General features: G+C 37.4%; 1 protein-coding gene across 6 annotated transcripts in view; it reads left to right on the top strand.

The window, feature by feature from the left end:
• The window catches only part of SUGCT (succinyl-CoA:glutarate-CoA transferase), an 808,774-nt gene that overhangs the window by 696,871 nt on the left and 92,950 nt on the right, over positions 1–18,953 (top strand). For all 6 annotated transcript variants that reach the window (XM_023589970.3, XM_058296755.2, XM_004462561.4 and 3 more), the window contains one exon: positions 12,587–12,650. In XM_023589970.3, the coding sequence (XP_023445738.2) occupies positions 12,587–12,650 (64 nt within the window). The remainder of the gene's footprint in view (positions 1–12,586; positions 12,651–18,953) is intronic.

The raw sequence follows: 18,953 nt of genomic DNA, 5'->3' as shown, positions 1-18,953 counted from the left end.
GCAGTAGTTCATTCCAATAAGATGTGAAGAATTTCCAAATAGTAATTTGATTATTCAGAAACAATTATGGCCTAAATGGAAATTATATAACTAAACCAATAATTTATTTCATTCTTAGAGATTATTATGTCCAATAGTTAGAGCTGTAAGATAAAAAATAGAATTATGTTATAATTAATTCCTATATTAGAATTATTATTTACATTTATAAATGTTTGTTGCTATACTATCTCTTATAATTGATTATATTAAATCTAACCTGACCTTACACTCTCTTTTAGAATTTGTAATTTCTTTCTTTTTTTTTTTTTTTTTTTAAGATTTATTTATTTTATTTAATTTCCCCCCCTCCCCTGGTTGTCTGTTCTTGGTGTCTATTTGCTGCGTCTTGTTTCTTTGTCCACTTCTGTTGTCGTCAGCGGCACGGGAAGTGTGGGCGGCGCCATTCCTGGGCAGGCTGCTCGTTCTTTTCACGCTGGGCGGCTTTCCTCACGGGCGCACTCCTTGCTCGTGGGGCTCCCCCACGCGGGGGACACCCTTGCGTGGCACGGCACTCCTTGCGCGCATCAGCGCTGTGCATGGCCAGCTCCACACGGGTCAAGGAGGCCCGGGGTTTGAACCGTGGACCTCCCATATGGTAGACGGACGCCCTAACCACTGGGCCAAAGTCTGTTTCCCTGTAATTTCTTTCAATCTATTTTTCTATTTTATTTTACAATTTTACAATAAAGGTCTTTTTTTTTAAGGATTTTATGTATTTATTTATTTCCCCTTCCCCACCCCTCGCCCCAGTTTTCTGTTCTCTGTGTCTATTTGCTGCGTGTTCTTTGTCCACTTCTCTTGTTGTCAGCAGCACGGAAATCTGTGTTTCTTTTTGTTGCATCATCTTGTTGTGTCAGCTCTCCATGTGTGGGGCGCCATTCCTGGGCAGGCTGCACTTTCTTTGGCACTGGGCGGCTCTCCTTACGGGGCACACTCCCTGCGCGTGGGGCTCCCCTATGTGGGGGACACCCCTGCGTGGCACGGCACTCCTTGCACGCATCAGCACTGCACATGGGCCAGCTCCACACAGGTCAAGGAGGCCTGGGGTTTGAACCGCGGACCTCCCATGTGGTAGACGGACGCCCTAACCACTGGGCCAAGTCCGCTTCCCTAAAGGTCTTTTTAGGGGCTGAAAAAATGTCACTGATTATACACTTCGTATAGATCATATGGTATGTGAGTGTATCTCAATAAAACTGCTTAACAAACAAATAAATAATTGTGTAGGAATGGCCGGAAATGGCAGCTATGTGCAGCAGGGTTTCTAAGGGAGGAATTTCCTTGTCTGTTTGTTTTTTGTTTATTGTTATTATTCCTGAAAAAATGAAAATGTTTTAATAATGATTGAAATGATGAATGCACAGCTGTGTGATTATGCCAAATACCATTGATTGTACACTTTGATAAACTGTATGCTTTATTAATATGTCTCAATAAAATTGATTTTTTAAAAAAAATTGGGTGGGTTGGGAGAAAAATACACCGAACGTAAGATATGGACTATAGTTAGTAGTAGTATTTTGATGATAATCTTGCATAGTTTATAGCAAATGTATCACAACAATCCAAGGTGTTTGTGGAGGGGTGATGTATGGAACCCCTGTGCAATGTTATGCATGTTTATTTTGTAAGTTCACAACTTTTACAATACACTTATTGTTTATGTATGTTCATGTATGAATGATACACTTCAGTAAAAAGTATATTAAAAAAATAAGGTGGGATATATAATCATGTATTTTTTGCATGATTATTCTGTAAGCCCACAACTTCTCTAATAGGAAAAAAATAACAGGATATGAAAGATGAGTTTGTTCTTAAAATTCAAGGTAGATTCAACATTAGAAAATTTATTAATTACTCATATTAACAAATTAGTGGAGAAAAATTCTATGATCCTCTCAATAGATGGATAAAAAGTATTTGATAAAAGTCAACATTATATTGATAAAAAGTTCTCATCAAACTAGGAATAGATATCTTAACTTGATGAAGTATATGTGCAGTATCATGGAACAAGCATATGCTATGATGAAACTTTAAGTGCATTTTCTTTAAACTTAGGAACAAGATAAAATAGTGTCCATTAGCACTTCCATTTACCAATGCATGGTGGTCCTATTATAAGAAAACATAATAAAAGGTGTAGAAATTGGAATGGAAAATAAAACTATAATTACTCAGAGATGATATAGTTCATTTCATGGAAAAAACAACAGAATCTACAGAATTATTCATTTAATAGGAGTACCAGATATAAGATCACAATGTAAAAGTCAAGTGTATTTCTGTATGCCAGAAATAAACAAAGTTTTGAAAAAGAAGATCCATTTAATCTTAGCAGCTGAAATGTAAGGTACTTGGGAATAAATCTAATGAAAAATGTACAAAGGTTTAATGAGAAAAGTAATAAAACTTTATAGAAAAAATACAAAAATGAAGGAAATAAATGGAAATTATTAAAATAAATGTTTAATAGGAAGGAAGATAATATGGAAAGGATATTAATTCTGCCCAACATGGTTTCATGGATCTTGACAAGCTGACTTTAAAATTTACAGAGAAGTAAAAGGCCAACAACTTTGGAGACTAAGAACAAGGCAGGAGTGGATCTTGCCAAATGAAATACCAATACTTATTATAAAGCTACAGTGATTTAGTTGGTGTGGTATTGGCAACAGGGTAGAAAAACAGACCCATGAAACAGAACAAAGAGCCCAGAAACCATCACGTGTTTGTATAGAAATGATATACAGCATAGCTGGTATTGCAGATCCATGAGAAAAGGAGGGACTGTTCAAAAATGTTCTGTGGGGAGAAAAATGAAATTGAATCTCCTTTCACATAAGACACAAAAGTTAATTCCATTTTTTTTTAAACATATCAAATTAATTGTAGATTGTAGATTCACATGCAGTTGTAATCAATAGTACGGAGAGATTCCATGCAGTCTTTGCTCAGTTTCCCCAGTGATACCATCTTGAGAAACTATAGTACAGTTAGTGCAGTATAATAAACAGATTATTGGCATTGATACAGTCAAGCTACAGGACTTTGCTGCTACCAGGAAATTCTCTCCTGTTGCCCTTTTAAAGCCACACCCGTCTCTCTCCCTTTAACCTCCAATCCCTTCTCTAACCCTAGAAATCACTAATCTGTTCTCCATTCTTAGGATTTTGTCATTTCAAGAATGCTATGTAAATGGAATTATACAGGATATAACCTTTTAGAATTGGATTTTTTGTTCGTTTTTTTTTTGCTCAAGATTTCTCCAAGTTGTTGCATGCATCAATAGTTTTTTTCTTTTTATTGCTGAGTTATATTCTGTGGTGTGGATGTACCACAGTATGCGCCATGATTCACCTATTGAAGGACATTTGTGTTGTTTCCAATTTGGGGCTATTACAAATAAAGTTGCAATGAACATTCACCTTGGGTTTTTGCATGTACATAACTATCCATTTATCTGGGCTAAATGCTCAAGAATACAATTGTTGGATCACAAGGTGGTTGCATGTTTAGTTATTTAAGAAACTGCCAAACTGTTTTCTAGAGTAAGTGTACCATTTTACATTTCCACCAGAAATGTATGAGTGATCTAATTTCTCTGTACTCTTCCTAGAATTTAATGGTGTTGCTATTTTTTATTTTAGCCATTCATCTCTTTTGCTCATTTTCTGATTGGATTGTTGTGGTTTTTTAAAACTGAGTTGTGAGAATTCTGTATGAATTCTAAGTATTAATTTGTTGTTGGCAAATATTTTCTCCCTCTTAACATGATCTTTCACAGAGCAAAAGTTTTTAATTTTAATGAAGTCCAATTTATCAATTTTTCTTTATGAATTGTGATTCTGGTATAAAGTCTAAGAGTTCTTTGCCTAGCACTAGATTCCATAGATTTTTCTTGTTTTTGTTTTCATTAAAAATTTATTGAGGTATATCCTTCATGCATGAACATGCATAAACAATAATTATATAGTAAAAGTTGTTAACTTACAGAACAAACATGCATATCATCAGATAGAGCTCTGATACATTACCCTACTACCAACTCCTTGCATTGTTGTGAAACATTTGTTACAAACTATGGAGCACATCATCAAAATATTACTAATGACTTTAGCCTGTATCTTACATTTGGTGTATTTTTCTCCCAACCCGCCTGATTATTAACACCCCGAATTATTATTATATATTTGTTGTAGTTCATTAGAGAACATTCTCATATCTGTTCTGTTAGCCACACTCCATCTCCCACCACAGGATTCACTGTGTTGTACAGTCCCATGCCTTGTACAATCCATTCAACATGTACACTCAGTGGCTCTCATTGTCATCACAGAGTTGTGCTGTCATCATCTCCATCAATTTTAGAATGTTTTCATTATACCAAAAGGAAAAACCCCTTACACCTTTTACTTCCCTATCGTTGTCCTTTAGAATTGATATTAACGTCTTCTTTGTCATTGCTGCAAAAATATTACAATGTTACTGTTATCATCCAAATTAAAAGTTACATTACGTATGATTAACTATAATCTTTGTCCACCACCGAAACCACTGTTATAGTCTCTACATTATCCTCTAGCTCTTTTCAAATGACATTTACGTCCACAGATTTCCCCTTTCAGCCACAATCTCATTTATACATCATTGTTAGTTTTACTCACTATAATGTGCTAACATCAACTCTATTCATTTCCACACCTTTACAATAAATCTTATAACATTAAGCATCAGCTGAAAAAAGTTTTATAGGTTATATTTTACATTCAAGTCCATGATCCATTTTGAGTTAATTTTTGTATAACATGTCAGATTTCCAATCTGTATGCCTTTTAAACATTTTTCTTTTTCTTGATTGATTGCAGTGGCTAGAACTTCTAGTAATTTGTTGAATAAGAATGATGAGAGTGAACATCCTTGCCTTGTTTCTGATCTTAGAGTGAAAGCATTCAGTCTTTCACCATTAAGCATAATGTTAGTTTTAGGTTATTGTAGATCTCTTTATCAAGTTGAGGCAATTTCCCTTAATTCCTGACTTGCTTTTTATTATGTATGGGCTGAAGTTTCAAATTTTTACATGAAAATTTAGGAGAAAATCGTTAGGGATGAATTTTTATATGTATCACAAAAGTTACAGAACACAAAGGAAAAATTCAACAAATTTGAGAATTCCAAAATTAAGAATTTTTGTTCATCAAAATACCATAAAGCAAGTGAAAAATCAAGCCATACTATATTGTGGCAAGTGAAGAGTCAAGTCACAATATTTTCATTTCATGTTCCAATGTAGAATTCATATCCGGAATATGTTAAGAAACCTTATGCATAATAAAATAAAGATAATTAAGGCAATAAAAACATGCAAATGACTTGAATAAGAATTTCCTTGCAGAAGAAGCATAAATGGCTATTAATAAAGAAGGGAAAGTATACTCAACCTCATTGGTAATAAAGGGAATACATTAAGATATTCTTTCACAGTGATCAGATTGGCAAATCCTAAAACTCTGATAATATCATTTTGTGGAGGATGTGAAACAACTGAAAATAGTACTCCCTACTGTTGGGGATGGTTGGTAAATCATTTAGGAAAATAATTTTCCATTACCTAACAAGTTGAAGATACATATATCCTGTGTCTTAGCAATTCTACCCTTATGTATATACCCAAGAGAAATAGATGCATGGAGAGATGGGTCCATAGCAGCATTACTCGTCAGTAAAATTCCTGCAAACAACATAAGAGCAGAGTAGATTAAGGTATATTTAAATATGGATATACTTTACTTTAATGGCCATGAAATGTCCATGGTCACATGCTTCAAAATGGATGAATTTCAAAAAAAGTGTCAGAGAAGCACACATACAGCATGATTTCATTTACATAGATGTTATAATTGGGTGAAAGCAAGCTCTAAATTGTTAGAAATGCACAAGTGTACAAGTATGAAGACAATGCACAGTAATGAATAACAAAATTTAGGAGAGTGCTTATTTGGGGTTGAAAGATGGAGGGATTAGGGCATACTTTAAACATTAAGATTATGTTTTATTTCTAACTGGGTGTTGGGTGCATGGGTCTTCATTTTATTAGTACACTTTAAAATATGCATATATGTTATAATACCTCTTGTATGCCTAATATCCATAGCTTATTTTAAAATTTAGACTAAAGAAGGTAAAAGCCTACCATGTGCATTTGCCCCAGAAGAAAATTTAGTTACAGTGATTGTTCTCAAAGGAATAAGAAACCCACAAAGGTGAACATTTAATTTGATCTCCATTATCTAAGAAAAATCAGGGACTTATATGTTAAGTTTTTATATGTGAGTATATGTTATTTTCTGCTGTTGGTCATAGTTTTTAGAAAGTTCAGTTAGCTTTTAATATATTATTTGTAAATTATGCCTTTAGTTATGTAACTTTTGAAATGTTATTCAAAAGTGTTTTCCTATTATGCTAAAGGAATGAATAAATTGATAAAATGAACAAAATGCTATATGACACTACTCCAACTCTTTTTGCTTTGTAAATTATTATTGCATATTTTGGAAATGGTTTCCTGATTTTTCCTAATAAAGAAGAATGCTGTGACTATTTTCCTCAGGGTTGGTAGTTTCATTGACATGTACAATATGTTCGCCACTGTTTCTGTTGGGTTCATAGGCACCTTTTGACTTTTCTTAGATGTTAATGGCCATAGTCCTTGCAGAACTTCACAGCATGCCCTCTGGAATGTCTTCAGATATGTGCAGTGTCAATGACAGATTCAAGGTCAGCTGGAAACTGCTCTAGAGGACCAAGGGAATTGCAAAGCAACATTGGAAAATGATAACTAAATTACTAAAAGTGAATGTATTTGGGGAAATGCAAGAAAACAGTTTTGTTTCTAGAGAACTCTAGGAATTTATTAAAAGCTGAAAGCAAAGAGTAACCATCCCCACCCTACTTCCCCAACCCTTGTAAAATGATGAAACCGAAAGGAGTTAAAACACCTAGGAAACAAACCAAACTACCTGCAAATTTATTCAGTTAATTCAATATAATTTTTTAAAAATCCAGTAAATATTTATTGTGCATCTACCAGATAGTGCCAGAAAATATTAGAGGCACTGGAGATAAAGCAGAGAACAAAACAGATATTATTTTGTAACAATAACGTTCAGACCGAGAGCTACCATTCAATTGGAAAGTCTCCTTTCAGTACTGGAAGTTTCTTAAGGGCAAGGATTTTTCTTCTGTACCTCAGTTTTTCCTCAGCACTTAACAATGCTACTCATTAATAGGTATGTCCTACTTATTATTGCTTAGTGATTATTACCACTAATACACTTACCGTGTTTGTTGCCTGAATGAATTGCCCAGAAAGCTACACAGCTAGGGCTTGGTGGAACCTAGCCCATCAATGAAAATGATGCAAACATTTGTGATTTGTTTTGAGGCCGAGGCTCTGTCCTCAGTGCTTGGCGTGCATCATCTCATGTAATTCTTACAAACAGTTCAGAAAGAGATATTTTCCCCTTTTACCGATGAGGATTCTGAGGTTCAAAGGACCTCAGTGCCATAAGGTAACCCACTGGGCCTTACCACTAAAAAACCTGAATTGGGAACTACTTTGCTAGACCAGTACCGAACCCTTTCGCTTTTTGCAGCCTTTCTATCTGTGATGCCAGAATACCCTTGGTTGCCTACAAGGGCAGTTCAGATTATCAACTATTGGGGCCACATTGTGCCAAACAATCAGGTTGGCTGATTTTCTTTCCCTACCTGAATTGACTAACCTGTTTTACAGAATTGACCACATCATCTAGTTATTTTAATGGCAAATCAAATTAACCTGGTTTAGTTTTTCTTCCACTAAGTCTCTGTCTGCCAGGAACCTGGCTACAAGTTTAAAGTCAGACACACCTCAGTTTTGATCCAAGGTTAGTCATTTATGAATTGTATAACCTTGAGCAAGTTCTTAACCTATTTAGGTTGCTGTATCCTTAACAGTAGAAATGCAGATAATAATAGTTCCTACCTTAGTCTGGTTAATGAGGGGATTAAATGAGATAATGCATTTAGTTAGGCATTGACTCCTCACACAATATCTGACACTTAAGGAGCTTTGCTGAGCAGTAGCTGTTGTTATTAAATTTATCATAATTATTGTTAGCCTTAACATTCAGTTTCAATATCATCTTTTGCTATGATTTTTATTGACTTCCTTGACCCTTTAGCTTCCTTTAGCTTCCCTCCAAGATAGGAGCAGTTATGTGCTTGCACCTTCAATTGTACATTGCTTCTTTCTTATGGAACTTATGGTGTGTTTTAAAAATTGGCTCAGGTTTCTGATTCACTTTCCTCTTTTCTAATTATAAGCACCTTGAATGCAAGTTCATTCATCTATTTACCACAAGTCACCACCATTTGACTAGCACATATGTGCTCTACGGTGTTCATTAAATTGAATGACTAGGTCATATCCCTAGGCATATTGAATGGATGGGTCAACGCTCTTTTGTACATTGTTATACACAGTATACATCGTTTTGTACAACAATGCTAATGCTGTTGATGGCATTATATTACAAAGACAACTCAGGTGAATTCCACTGTTTCAATCTCTTTTCATGGATATGACTTCTGCTCGTGACTTATATCTCTTGTTTCCTGTGAGGCTTTTTCACTGCCTATATAGAGGGTACGAATTTTTGTTTTCTGCATTTTTTTTTATGTCTTGCTAGTGTTACGTTACAGGCTGCTTTTTCTGTCATTCCTGCCATTGGACTTTTTAAAAAGACTTTCTTGCTTTCACTTAAACTTTTATTTTCCACATCACTTTAAGGTATACATTTTGCCCCTCCCCAAATCATTAATACAGCACCATTTGACTCTGGCATTAGGCTGTCATTCTGCAAAATTCTTGAGGAAGAAAGAACTTATTTTAAGTAGTCCATATATTTTTGCTAGAGGTTTGTGAGTATTTACAATTCTATTCTTGTCAGGAATATTCTTTTGAAATTTCAAGGAGAAGAAATGAAATTAAGAAGAGCTATCAACCCATGAAAGATCTAGGGAAGATAAAATGCATGAAGGAGGGAGAAAACAGTAAAACCCAAAGACATCACCAATAGACAAAAACCATCATAAAGTTCTAGGCAAGTTTTTTGCCTTATTTTAGAATTGTTAAATATATAACAAAGAATGCCCTGAATGACAAGACTCAAGGTTCAAGGCATGAAATTCTCCTTAGGAGAAAATAGTGGTTGATGGATCCTGAAAATCAGGTCCTTGGCCTTAGTTAGTGGCCAGAAAATTAAACAGTTTTATTTTGAATTTCTCTGTTTAGGTAATAGAGGTTAGGGTGGTGAGTCTGGATGAGAAGTGGAAAAAGGAAGATTTAGTAATCATTCCCAAAGAAATGTTATATAAATGGTGGTAAGCAGTAGCACTTCCATTTCCAATGAAGTTAGGATGAGACAATACGCCTCAGATACAACAGGAGAGATTTATGTTAGAATTCAGACAGACTTTCTTGGTTCTGAGATCCTCGAATATGTTACTAAGCAGAGCAGGACTTGCCCCACAAAGAAGGCAAGAGAGTTTTCCAAGATTCCAAGTCATTAGGCAGGGTTTCCAGGGACAGCACTGCCATAGCCCCAATTGTTCTCCGGGATAATCTGACAATCTGACCTGATTACGAAGAAAGCCTATGGAATCTTATCCACTTCAGAGTTTCCATGAAAAGGTGGATGGCAACCAAGCAAGGAAATAAGTTGTTTCTTAAGACCAGCCCATTTGCCTTACAATTGTACAAACATGACAGTAAATGAGAAATTGCAGTTAGCTTCCTTTGCCACACATTAGAAAAAATTATATTTCTGCTTAGAAATGGACTATTTTCAATGCAAAACCTGAAAAAGTTCAGGCAAGAAACTTTCCTCTTGGAAATATCATATGTGGACAGCACTGCAGGTAAGGGTGAAGGAAGCATGCTCCTTAAGCTACTTCTGTGAAAAATTTCAGTCAACTGCTAGCTTCTGCTCCACAAAACCTTGACGTATGTCCCTTGACCTTTAGCAACTACCCTTTCACGTTTGACACTTAACGTTTGCTACATGATTAAAATTCAGTGTTAATTGATTTCAGCACCATCAGTTGAGTTATATTTAGCTAAGAACACTCACTTTTGTCTTTTGTGAGTAGCACTGCAGTGCTATTACAAAGAGGTAGTCAGGAGGGCAACAGAGATACGAGCAGAGAATGATTCAGTGTGCAGATAATTGTTCCGAGTGAAATTTAGCTCGGTATTTTTGTTCCTGTCCTTAATAGAACTGAGATTTAGCACCTCCCGTTGGCATTTAGCCCCCACCCCCACATAGGAGGAGGCTGTGCTGGGCGGGTGTGGAGAACGAGCCACTCCAGAATGGAATTACAGCACAGTTCCAATGCGGCAAGAATTTTCTCTGGCCCGCTTGAGGGTGCAAACCTGGGGATCCCAACAGAGAGGCAAGGCTTTCCTAGAAAAGATCGAGGGCATCACCCTCAATGAGGGTGGGTGACAAGGCTGTTTAAAGGGCATCACCCAAAATTGGTGACCATTTCCAAAGAGCACAGTGGAAGCCAGGGTGTTCAGCCAGAACAGAGTTATTCTAACCTCAAAAAGTCACCCACGAGCTTGTCCTACTGATGGTTTGCCCTGTAATGTGAACAAAGCACTCACTAGAAATGGATGGAATCCAAGAAATTTGACCTCTTTCTCTGAGTTTTTCAAGTGAAAAAATGAAACATTATTAGTTTCTAGCTTCTCTTTTCTGTGCTCTTTTGTTCTGTGAATAGATTGTGATAAGAATTTGAATGTGCAAACCTTGCTTTTACCTGAAGATCAGATTGCTATAGAATCATTACCAATGCCAAGCTTTGGGATGTTATCATGAATGTGTGCTTTTTAGTTTATTGTGCCACTAAAATACGTCTGTGTTTTAGATGCACTTGCAGGACAGGAAGAGAGCAGCTGTCCATTTGGTAGATAGCTCAGGTGAAACACAGGTTTTGCATGGGTTTTTCATATTTATCTTACTGCAGATCCGAAATAGATGTTGGGTTTTTTGAGACAGTATACCCAGGTAGCCCCCAGTTGTAAAAAAAAAAAAAAAAAACCAAAAAACCTTTGTAGCGTTTTTCATGCATGTATCACAGAACATTTTATCCCCAGTAATTCAACTTCCATGTTCTAGAACCAGGTTCCATGCTCTTACCCCATCCTTTACCTACAATTGGAGGGTACTTAGTCCTTGACAGACTTTGTTTTCCTGCCCACACCTCAGGAAAAGTTCTAGTCTCTATTTGCCAACGATTTAAGTAGCTCTGTTTCAAGTCAAGGGATTATCATCAAGTCACATAACCGGCCTGGGATCTCAATCCTGAAACCATGTCTCTACCTTCTAATTCTTGATGGAATATTGACTACCATCTTCATCTTCATCAGCCCTCTTGGATGAGGTCTCTGACTTTTTCTCAGCTGTTTTATCTTCCTACTCCTAGTTCCGAAACTTCACCCTGTGCTACTTTTTTAAAAAAGATTTTAAAAACTTGTTTACTTATTTCTCCTCATCCCATTGTTATTTGCGTTTGCTGTGTCTGCTTGCTGTGTGCTGGTTTCCTTTTCAGGAGGCACTGGAAACCAAACCTGGAAGCTCCGATGTAGGAGGGAGGTGCCTAATTGCCTGAGCCACCTCTGCTCCCTGCTTTGCTGTGTCTCTCATGTTTTCCTTGTGTCTCTTGTTGTGTCCGCTCACCACCAGCTTGTTGTCATGCTTGTCTTCTTTAGGAGACACCGGGCACTGAACCTGGGACCTCCCGTGTGGTAGGCAGGAGCTCAATCACTTGAGTCACATCTGCTTCCCCCTATGATATTTTAATTGTTGAAATAGGTTGCTGAAACATTCTTGGTATCAACCAACTGCTCAGGTCTCTAAGCTTTCCTTCTCTGAGTTCTCTGTCTAGCCAGCTCTGCTTGCTTGCCTGCCACAAGCAACCTTGAATCCATCTACAGTCTCTGGGCTTTCTAGGTACTCTGATTCACCTGTTGAATTGGACTGACTCTCCATGTCTTGCATTAAATTGCCAGCAGGCTCTTCTGTTCCAGGTCCCCCTTCCGCCCTCCCACCCTGTCCTTCTGCAGGTGATGTTTCCATTTCCCAGTCCTGCCATGAGGTAATGCAAGAAGAGGCTGACTTTTAATATTTAGAGGTGTATACCTAGATGAAAGGGAGAAATAGAGCCCATGTTTAGAAGCAAATTTTATTTTTAAGTGTGGGAAGACTTAACAGAAATGAAGTTTGTTAGTCCTTGTGTCTTCTACTCTCCTCTGGCTTCTCTTGGTATATTTTAAGATGGAACATTATTTATCTCAAATATTTGGAAATTAAAGTTTTAAACATGTTTTGCAATATTTTTTCATCACTACAGACTGAATAAGTGGCTCTCAGTCTACTTTGAGATTGAAGGTACTATTATTTTGTGAATTATTTTTCTCTGTTTATATTTTAAGGTATTACACAATGGCCTCATTATGGAGATGAAGCATCCTACCGTGGGGAAGATATCAGTCCCAGGTTTGCAAATTTTTGCTATTTCTCTTAATATCTTCCTTTGTTAATTCTGCCATGTAGTGATTGCTGCAGGGAGCTGATGAATCCCCAAAGGGCTGGTCAAGACACGGGTACTTGTATTCATTTTAGATCAGAAAGGAACCCTCAGCCCTTACTCACAAGGATGTGTGCTGAGGCTATGGAATTGACTTTCCCTATAATCTTTCTAGAAGATGATCAATACAGGAGGTCTCGGATTTGAGATGAAATGGGTATGTCCACGTTATTTTTGAAATTAGTGTCTGAGTGTCTCTTGAGGGCAGCACAGATAGACTCCTCGTCAAAGGGGAACCATGGTGAATGACAACTCTGCTTCTAGAAATCAGATAAAAAGTTGCCATTGTATCTCCTATTTTGGGGTATTCCAGCAAGAGACCCCTCTGACAGGACAAGAGATGTTAAATGTGAAGGGGATATAGCACCAATTAAGTAACCTTTTTTTCATTGGGTTGCCGCCGTTGATTTTACCTGCCTGTGATATTTCTGCTTTACTTTGTATGGCATACGGTCTTCAGGACTAATGCTGTGGCTAGAACCCAGGTTCTGTCGCAGTGCCTCGGTGAGGCGAGTCTGCCCAAATAGGAAATGCAGCGTCGAGTTAAAAAGTGAATTCATACTACCCTGTTTTCTGGTTGACCAGTGAAGACACAAGTTAGAATTCACCCAATGTGGTTCTGCAGATTAGCACAAATGTACCTGCATCTCCGTATTTACAGCAAAAATCCTTGTTCCCATTATTAAATTCTATGTACTTATATTTCCTTTATTATTAATGAACTTCTTATGACTTGTGAATTTTCTATGTGTTGTGTTAATTTGCCTGAAGCAGTTTTTATCTTAATCATTACTGGAAATTTTTCTCCTGAAGAATAGAAATAATTATTTCTTATGCAGTATTTATAATACCTTCTTCACAGATACATAAATCCATGCAGCATTCTCTCAAATTAGAGTTCTGGTATAGGAGACCGCTAATTTATTAATACCTATAAAGATTTTCAGTAGACCAATATTCAATATACTTTGAACAGGGAGGGGAAATTTCTTTTGGCCACTTAAAAATTTAAAAAATAGCTATTTAACCACTTAATTGTTTCAGTATTTGTAATCAAGATCAATAGTAAAATACAGCAAGTTGTATGCCTTAAACAATCGCTGTATTAATTTATGTCTATTGTGATATACCACATTTTCATATCAATTCCCACCACCTCCAATCCATAATAAACAATAAGGGCTTTTATTTGTGTATATAAAAAAGACATATTTAAATCATACAACCTAGTCAGTCAATGCTCATAAATTATCTCTAAATATAAGTTGCAGGCAGTTATGCTAATATTATTCCTTACTTATACACTGCTCATTAAACTACTCTCTCATTTGCGCTTTAGAGCATATCACACAGATATTAAAGGTGGTAGGAGATTACAAAAAATTAGCTATTGATGGGGAGACAAATTGAGAAAACCTATCATGTCTCTCTTTGCTAGGCTTAAATAGTCTGATGTCCTAAGAGTCCCCAGTGAAGGGAGTAGTCATTAGGTTTATCTCACCTTTAATTTAGTGATAGAATACCAGTACAGTGTGCCCAATATTAAATTTAAGCTGATGGAGCTGATGGAGTGCAACCCTCTCCATGCACACACCTAATCTAACTAAATGTACTAAGCCCCAAATGCTGAGTGAAGCTCTGGGAATGGAGCTGTTCGCAGGGCAGGCACAGTTTGCCAGGGAAAGCTGCTGTGAACAATTATGGAGAAGAAGGTTGAGCATTTCTGTGGAAAACCAGAGGTTCCTGTGGGATAACACAAGGGGGATTCATGTAGTGTGTGGATCAGGAAAGGTTTCCCTTGGAGGGAAAAAGTAAGCAGGTTCCCAAAAGATTAAGTAGCTGTGGGATGAAGAGGAGGTGGTGAGGCCTCAAGGAGGAAGGAGCATATGTGCTCTGAAGGGCAGAGAGAGGGATCAGATGGAGAAATAGAAAGGGGAGGGCAGTCTCTTAGCTAACCTAGAGAGGTAGGCAGAGGCCAGATGAAGAAGACCTAAAACAATGAGCTAATGATCAAATTAAAAAACAAATCAAATATTGAAAGGAGATCTACGCTGAGGCTTCTAAGATTTCTTCTATCTGAGTGGTGAAGGTGGGACTTGGAAGTGGAGCTTTAGTAGGAATCTAGAAGCTGGTTTAGCAGATGTTCTCACTGATTGATTAGGGGTAATTTCTAAAGAACTTCTAGGTTGGTTGGCGGTTTTTTGTAACACACGGTATCCTGAAGTTTAGGCTTTGACATTGATAAAATTTGCAATTTGTTACTTATGGGAAAACAAGATGAAAAGGCACATTAACATTCATCCCATAATATTTCCCCAACAAGAGGCTGGCCTTATATAACCCCCTCCTTTGTGATTTTAGTGGAAGATTGTGCATTAGTTATCACATTCCAAAGGGCTGCCAGATTCCACTGATCCAGTCACCATTTGCCTCTTCTTCTAATACTTTCAGCCAGAGTGGAACACGCTGTCCTTCCATGTACTTTGTAGGTGCCAAAATATCCTTGCTGCTGAGTTCCAAACTTCCAAGGATGTCACTGAAATAGAGTTTGAAATGCAACTCTCAAGTTCCTTGCCATAACCTTTTCCAGATACTTCCCCATAAATGTGGGTTGTGGTTATTGGATTCCAGCAGCACTTCTGGAGCGTGTTTTAGTGGTGTGTGTGTCCGGGCTGTGAAAGGGAAGCAGTCTTCTATGCATGCAAAATGATTTTCAATTGAGTTACCCTTGCTTCTGGTCCACTGATCTGTGCTTTTTGGAAAGCAGCTCCAAGGTCTTTTATATAGAAAGTTTCTTGAGTCTTTTCCCCATAGTATTTTAATATTCACGTTTGGAACCTGTACCAGTCTTTAGCTCGTGGGTGTTGGCTGTAGGAAGAGCACTCACTACTATGGATTAATGCAGCACAAACCGATTTATTGGAATATTACTGTTTAGACTTTCTCGTGAATTTTTAAAAGTCGAATGCGCTTCTTTATTTAATTACCTGACATACTACATTTCTGAATGTTTTGTAAGACATTTTAATAATGATTATCTAAAACACCTTTCTGGGGTTCAGCACAGTATGCTTTTGTAAGCTCCTGGAGGACAAATCTGCTATCATTTAAATCTAAACAGCATCCTTTAGATCATCTAAGCACCTAAAAAAAAGTTTCAGGATAATGACTAGAAAAAAAAACAACAACATGAGATGAAAAATAATTAAAGAGATAATTTGTGACAAATTTAAACAGTATCCATTTCAAAATCTTGAGTTGCCTTTTGAATGAATAGACTTGCTACTTATGAATTATATCTGAGGAAGATTTACTAATTTGTTTATTTTCAGTTTGAAGCATATACATTAGATGGAATGACTGGAGTGACCACTTAATCTCTCCCGTGGTTTACAAATCTTCCTCTTCTATGTGACTCAAACTTTTACCCTGCCCTGTTACTTTCAGTTTTTCTCTTCCCTTTCCATGGAAAATTAGATGGTGTTTCTGAAATCACATATCCTCAAAGCGTAGTTAAATTTCCATAATGGATAACAGCGATGGGGAAAGCTGTCATGAATCTCACTGGGGAAAAAGAAAAATTAAGAGGAACCAGAGTTTCAGCTTATATCCCATCACAGAGTTTAAATATGTTCATCTTCATAAGGAATTCTAAGTAAAACCAATCTGAGTGAAAAAGGTGGGATAAGTTATATCTTCAAGGTAGAAAAGCCTTTCAGATGACAACAGGAAGAGTGTGTAAAGTTTTCATGTTGTGTGTAGTGTATAATCTATCTTCTAGAAAGAGCATACTCCTTCAGGGACCAGGTTAAGCTGCAAAAAGAGAGAAGAGATGAAAGTAGAGTTCTATATTCTGTCAACAGAACAAGAGAAAGCTGGCAGGGAAGGGAATTTTCAAGTCGACTAGCCAGGATACTTCCCAAAGTCTTCAATTATTTTTAATTTTATTAAACCTCTACCCAAGACAATGCACTGAAAGTGAAATAAATCAATGTATTCTCAGATGATTTGATATTGAATACCTGCATTCTTCCCTGGAAGTCCCTACAATGATGCAGGATCCTGGACTTTGTTTCTGTTCCATGAGAAACAACATCACAATGACTTCCCTTCCCGGGAGAGCAGGGAGGAAACAGAAGGCATGGATCCCTAGGTATATCTTTCCATCAGGAACCTGAGAAGCTCTAAGAGCCAAGTTACCATCACTGGTATGACTTAGACCTCTCTACCAACTATGTTTATCGGTGCCAGCAAGAAGAAATCTTTCATGAGACCCAGCTTTCATGCTAAGGAAAGTCATGCTTCTGTTAGTTGGCAGTAGAAAGGTGGCCAAGAACTCATTTGTTTCTCTTCAACATGTCCTCATCAGCTAAGACCCTAAGCAGGTTTCCTGATAAGTGAATCTATCTAATAATAAGAAACTCTTGCTGAAAATCAGCCCCAAGCTATCAACTAATTTCTGCAACACACAGTAAGTTTTCAATGTGAAAAAGTGATATTTATGCTAAAGAATTTTATAAGTTGAATATTTTATAGGATTTATAAATTTCTTGGTATGTTTTTTAAAGTATCATCATAAAGAATGATCCTTGATGTTAGAGGTATGTCTGAAATAATCTGAGTAGACCCCTGAATGTCAAACCAAACCTAGAAAACAAAACACTAGAAGAGCTCAATGATGGTAAAACAGTTTTAGATACGGATTAGAGAGTGGACCAGAAATTTTATGGAATTTATTCTTGACTCTCTGCTGTATTCGCAACAGGTCAACTTCAGGTGCCCAGCTGAGTTCTTTCCTGGATCAAATTTAAGTGCTGACTTTGTGATATGTTATTAAGGAATAAATAAAAATAATTAAATATAATTAGGAAAGTAAACTGACTGGATATGCAAAAGTAGGAACTATGTAATAGTTAAATGCACAGGTTTCAAGATTATCTTCCAGTTTCAGAGACCCTTATTACAGAGTTAGCTTGGTTAATCAAGAAGTGACATCATCTCTGTCTCTAAGCAGTGTCAGCCTAGAATGAGGTTGACTGACTTCGATGCTGGGTTTACTCATGGCTGGAGAGGAGGTTACTTTAGTCCTTACTGAAAGAGGAGTGGCTCTGCCTCTCTAGCTTTACCTCAGAGGCAGTCTCTGGTGCAGGGAAGGAGGAGACTTGGGCACAGGGAATTTTTCTTCTTTAAATATGGATTCTTAAGATGCCAAGCTACGTTCTTGTTGAGAAGACATAGTAAGAGAAAATATCAGTGGTGCAAGCCATCTTCTTATTTAAAAGGATCATGGTCTAATTTTGAGTAGATATACCATATTTGGTTAATATTAATAGGAGGTTTTGGTCGCAGTGAAGAAATGGTAGTATGTAGTTGAATTAAAAACCTCCAGATATCTAACAAAACCAGTGCATCATGTGCAATGTTCCATTGATCACGTACCTCTCAGGGTTTCTTTGGCACTGAGTTGGTGTTTATGTCCTTCTAAGCTGGAGCACAATCTGTCTTCTCTGTATCAGCTCCTATGAAACCATACCACCATGTCCTCATATCTTTATCTGGGTATTTAGCAGTCACTGCATCTGTGGGTTCATCCTTTGAGTAAAACTAGGATACAACATAAAGGGTTGGGAGGAGAGGCCCTGAAATGCTTTGCCTGTCCTTTATCTGAACATTTCTCAAGCCACAGAGGACCACATGGCTCAGAGCCAACAACCTGTAGTCTACCCTACCCAGAATCCCTGAGACCGTTGAAGTGTTCCCATGAACTCTATACCCTTGACTATTTCAACAAGCCATACGCTTTCAAAAGATTAAGTCAAAGATTATTTTTTGTTAATTTAAAAATGAAAAAAAAAAGTTAGCCCAAGACAATTTGGGGATTTGAGGAGAGTGTGTGGTGAAATTAAAATACCAGGAAGTGGACTTGGCCCAATGGATTGGGCGTTTGCCTACCACATGGGAGGTCCGCGGTTCAAACCTCGAGCCTCCTTTACCAGTGTGGAGCTGGCCCATGCGCAGTGCTGATGCACGCAAGGAGTGCTGTGCCACGCAGGGGTGTCCCCACGTAGGGGAGCCCCACATGCAAGGAGTGCGCCCCATAAGGAGAGCTGCCCAGCGCGAAAGAAAGTGCAGCCTGCCCAGGAATGGCGCCGCCCACACGGCGAGCTGACACAACAAGATGATGCAAGGAAAAGAAGAAACACAGATTCCCG

Source organism: Dasypus novemcinctus, chromosome 5 (assembly GCF_030445035.2).
Source record: "Dasypus novemcinctus isolate mDasNov1 chromosome 5, mDasNov1.1.hap2, whole genome shotgun sequence".
Lineage (NCBI taxonomy): Eukaryota > Metazoa > Chordata > Mammalia > Cingulata > Dasypodidae > Dasypus > Dasypus novemcinctus.
Note: the sequence above shows the minus strand (reverse complement) of the source record. Positions and strands in the feature narration are given on the sequence as shown.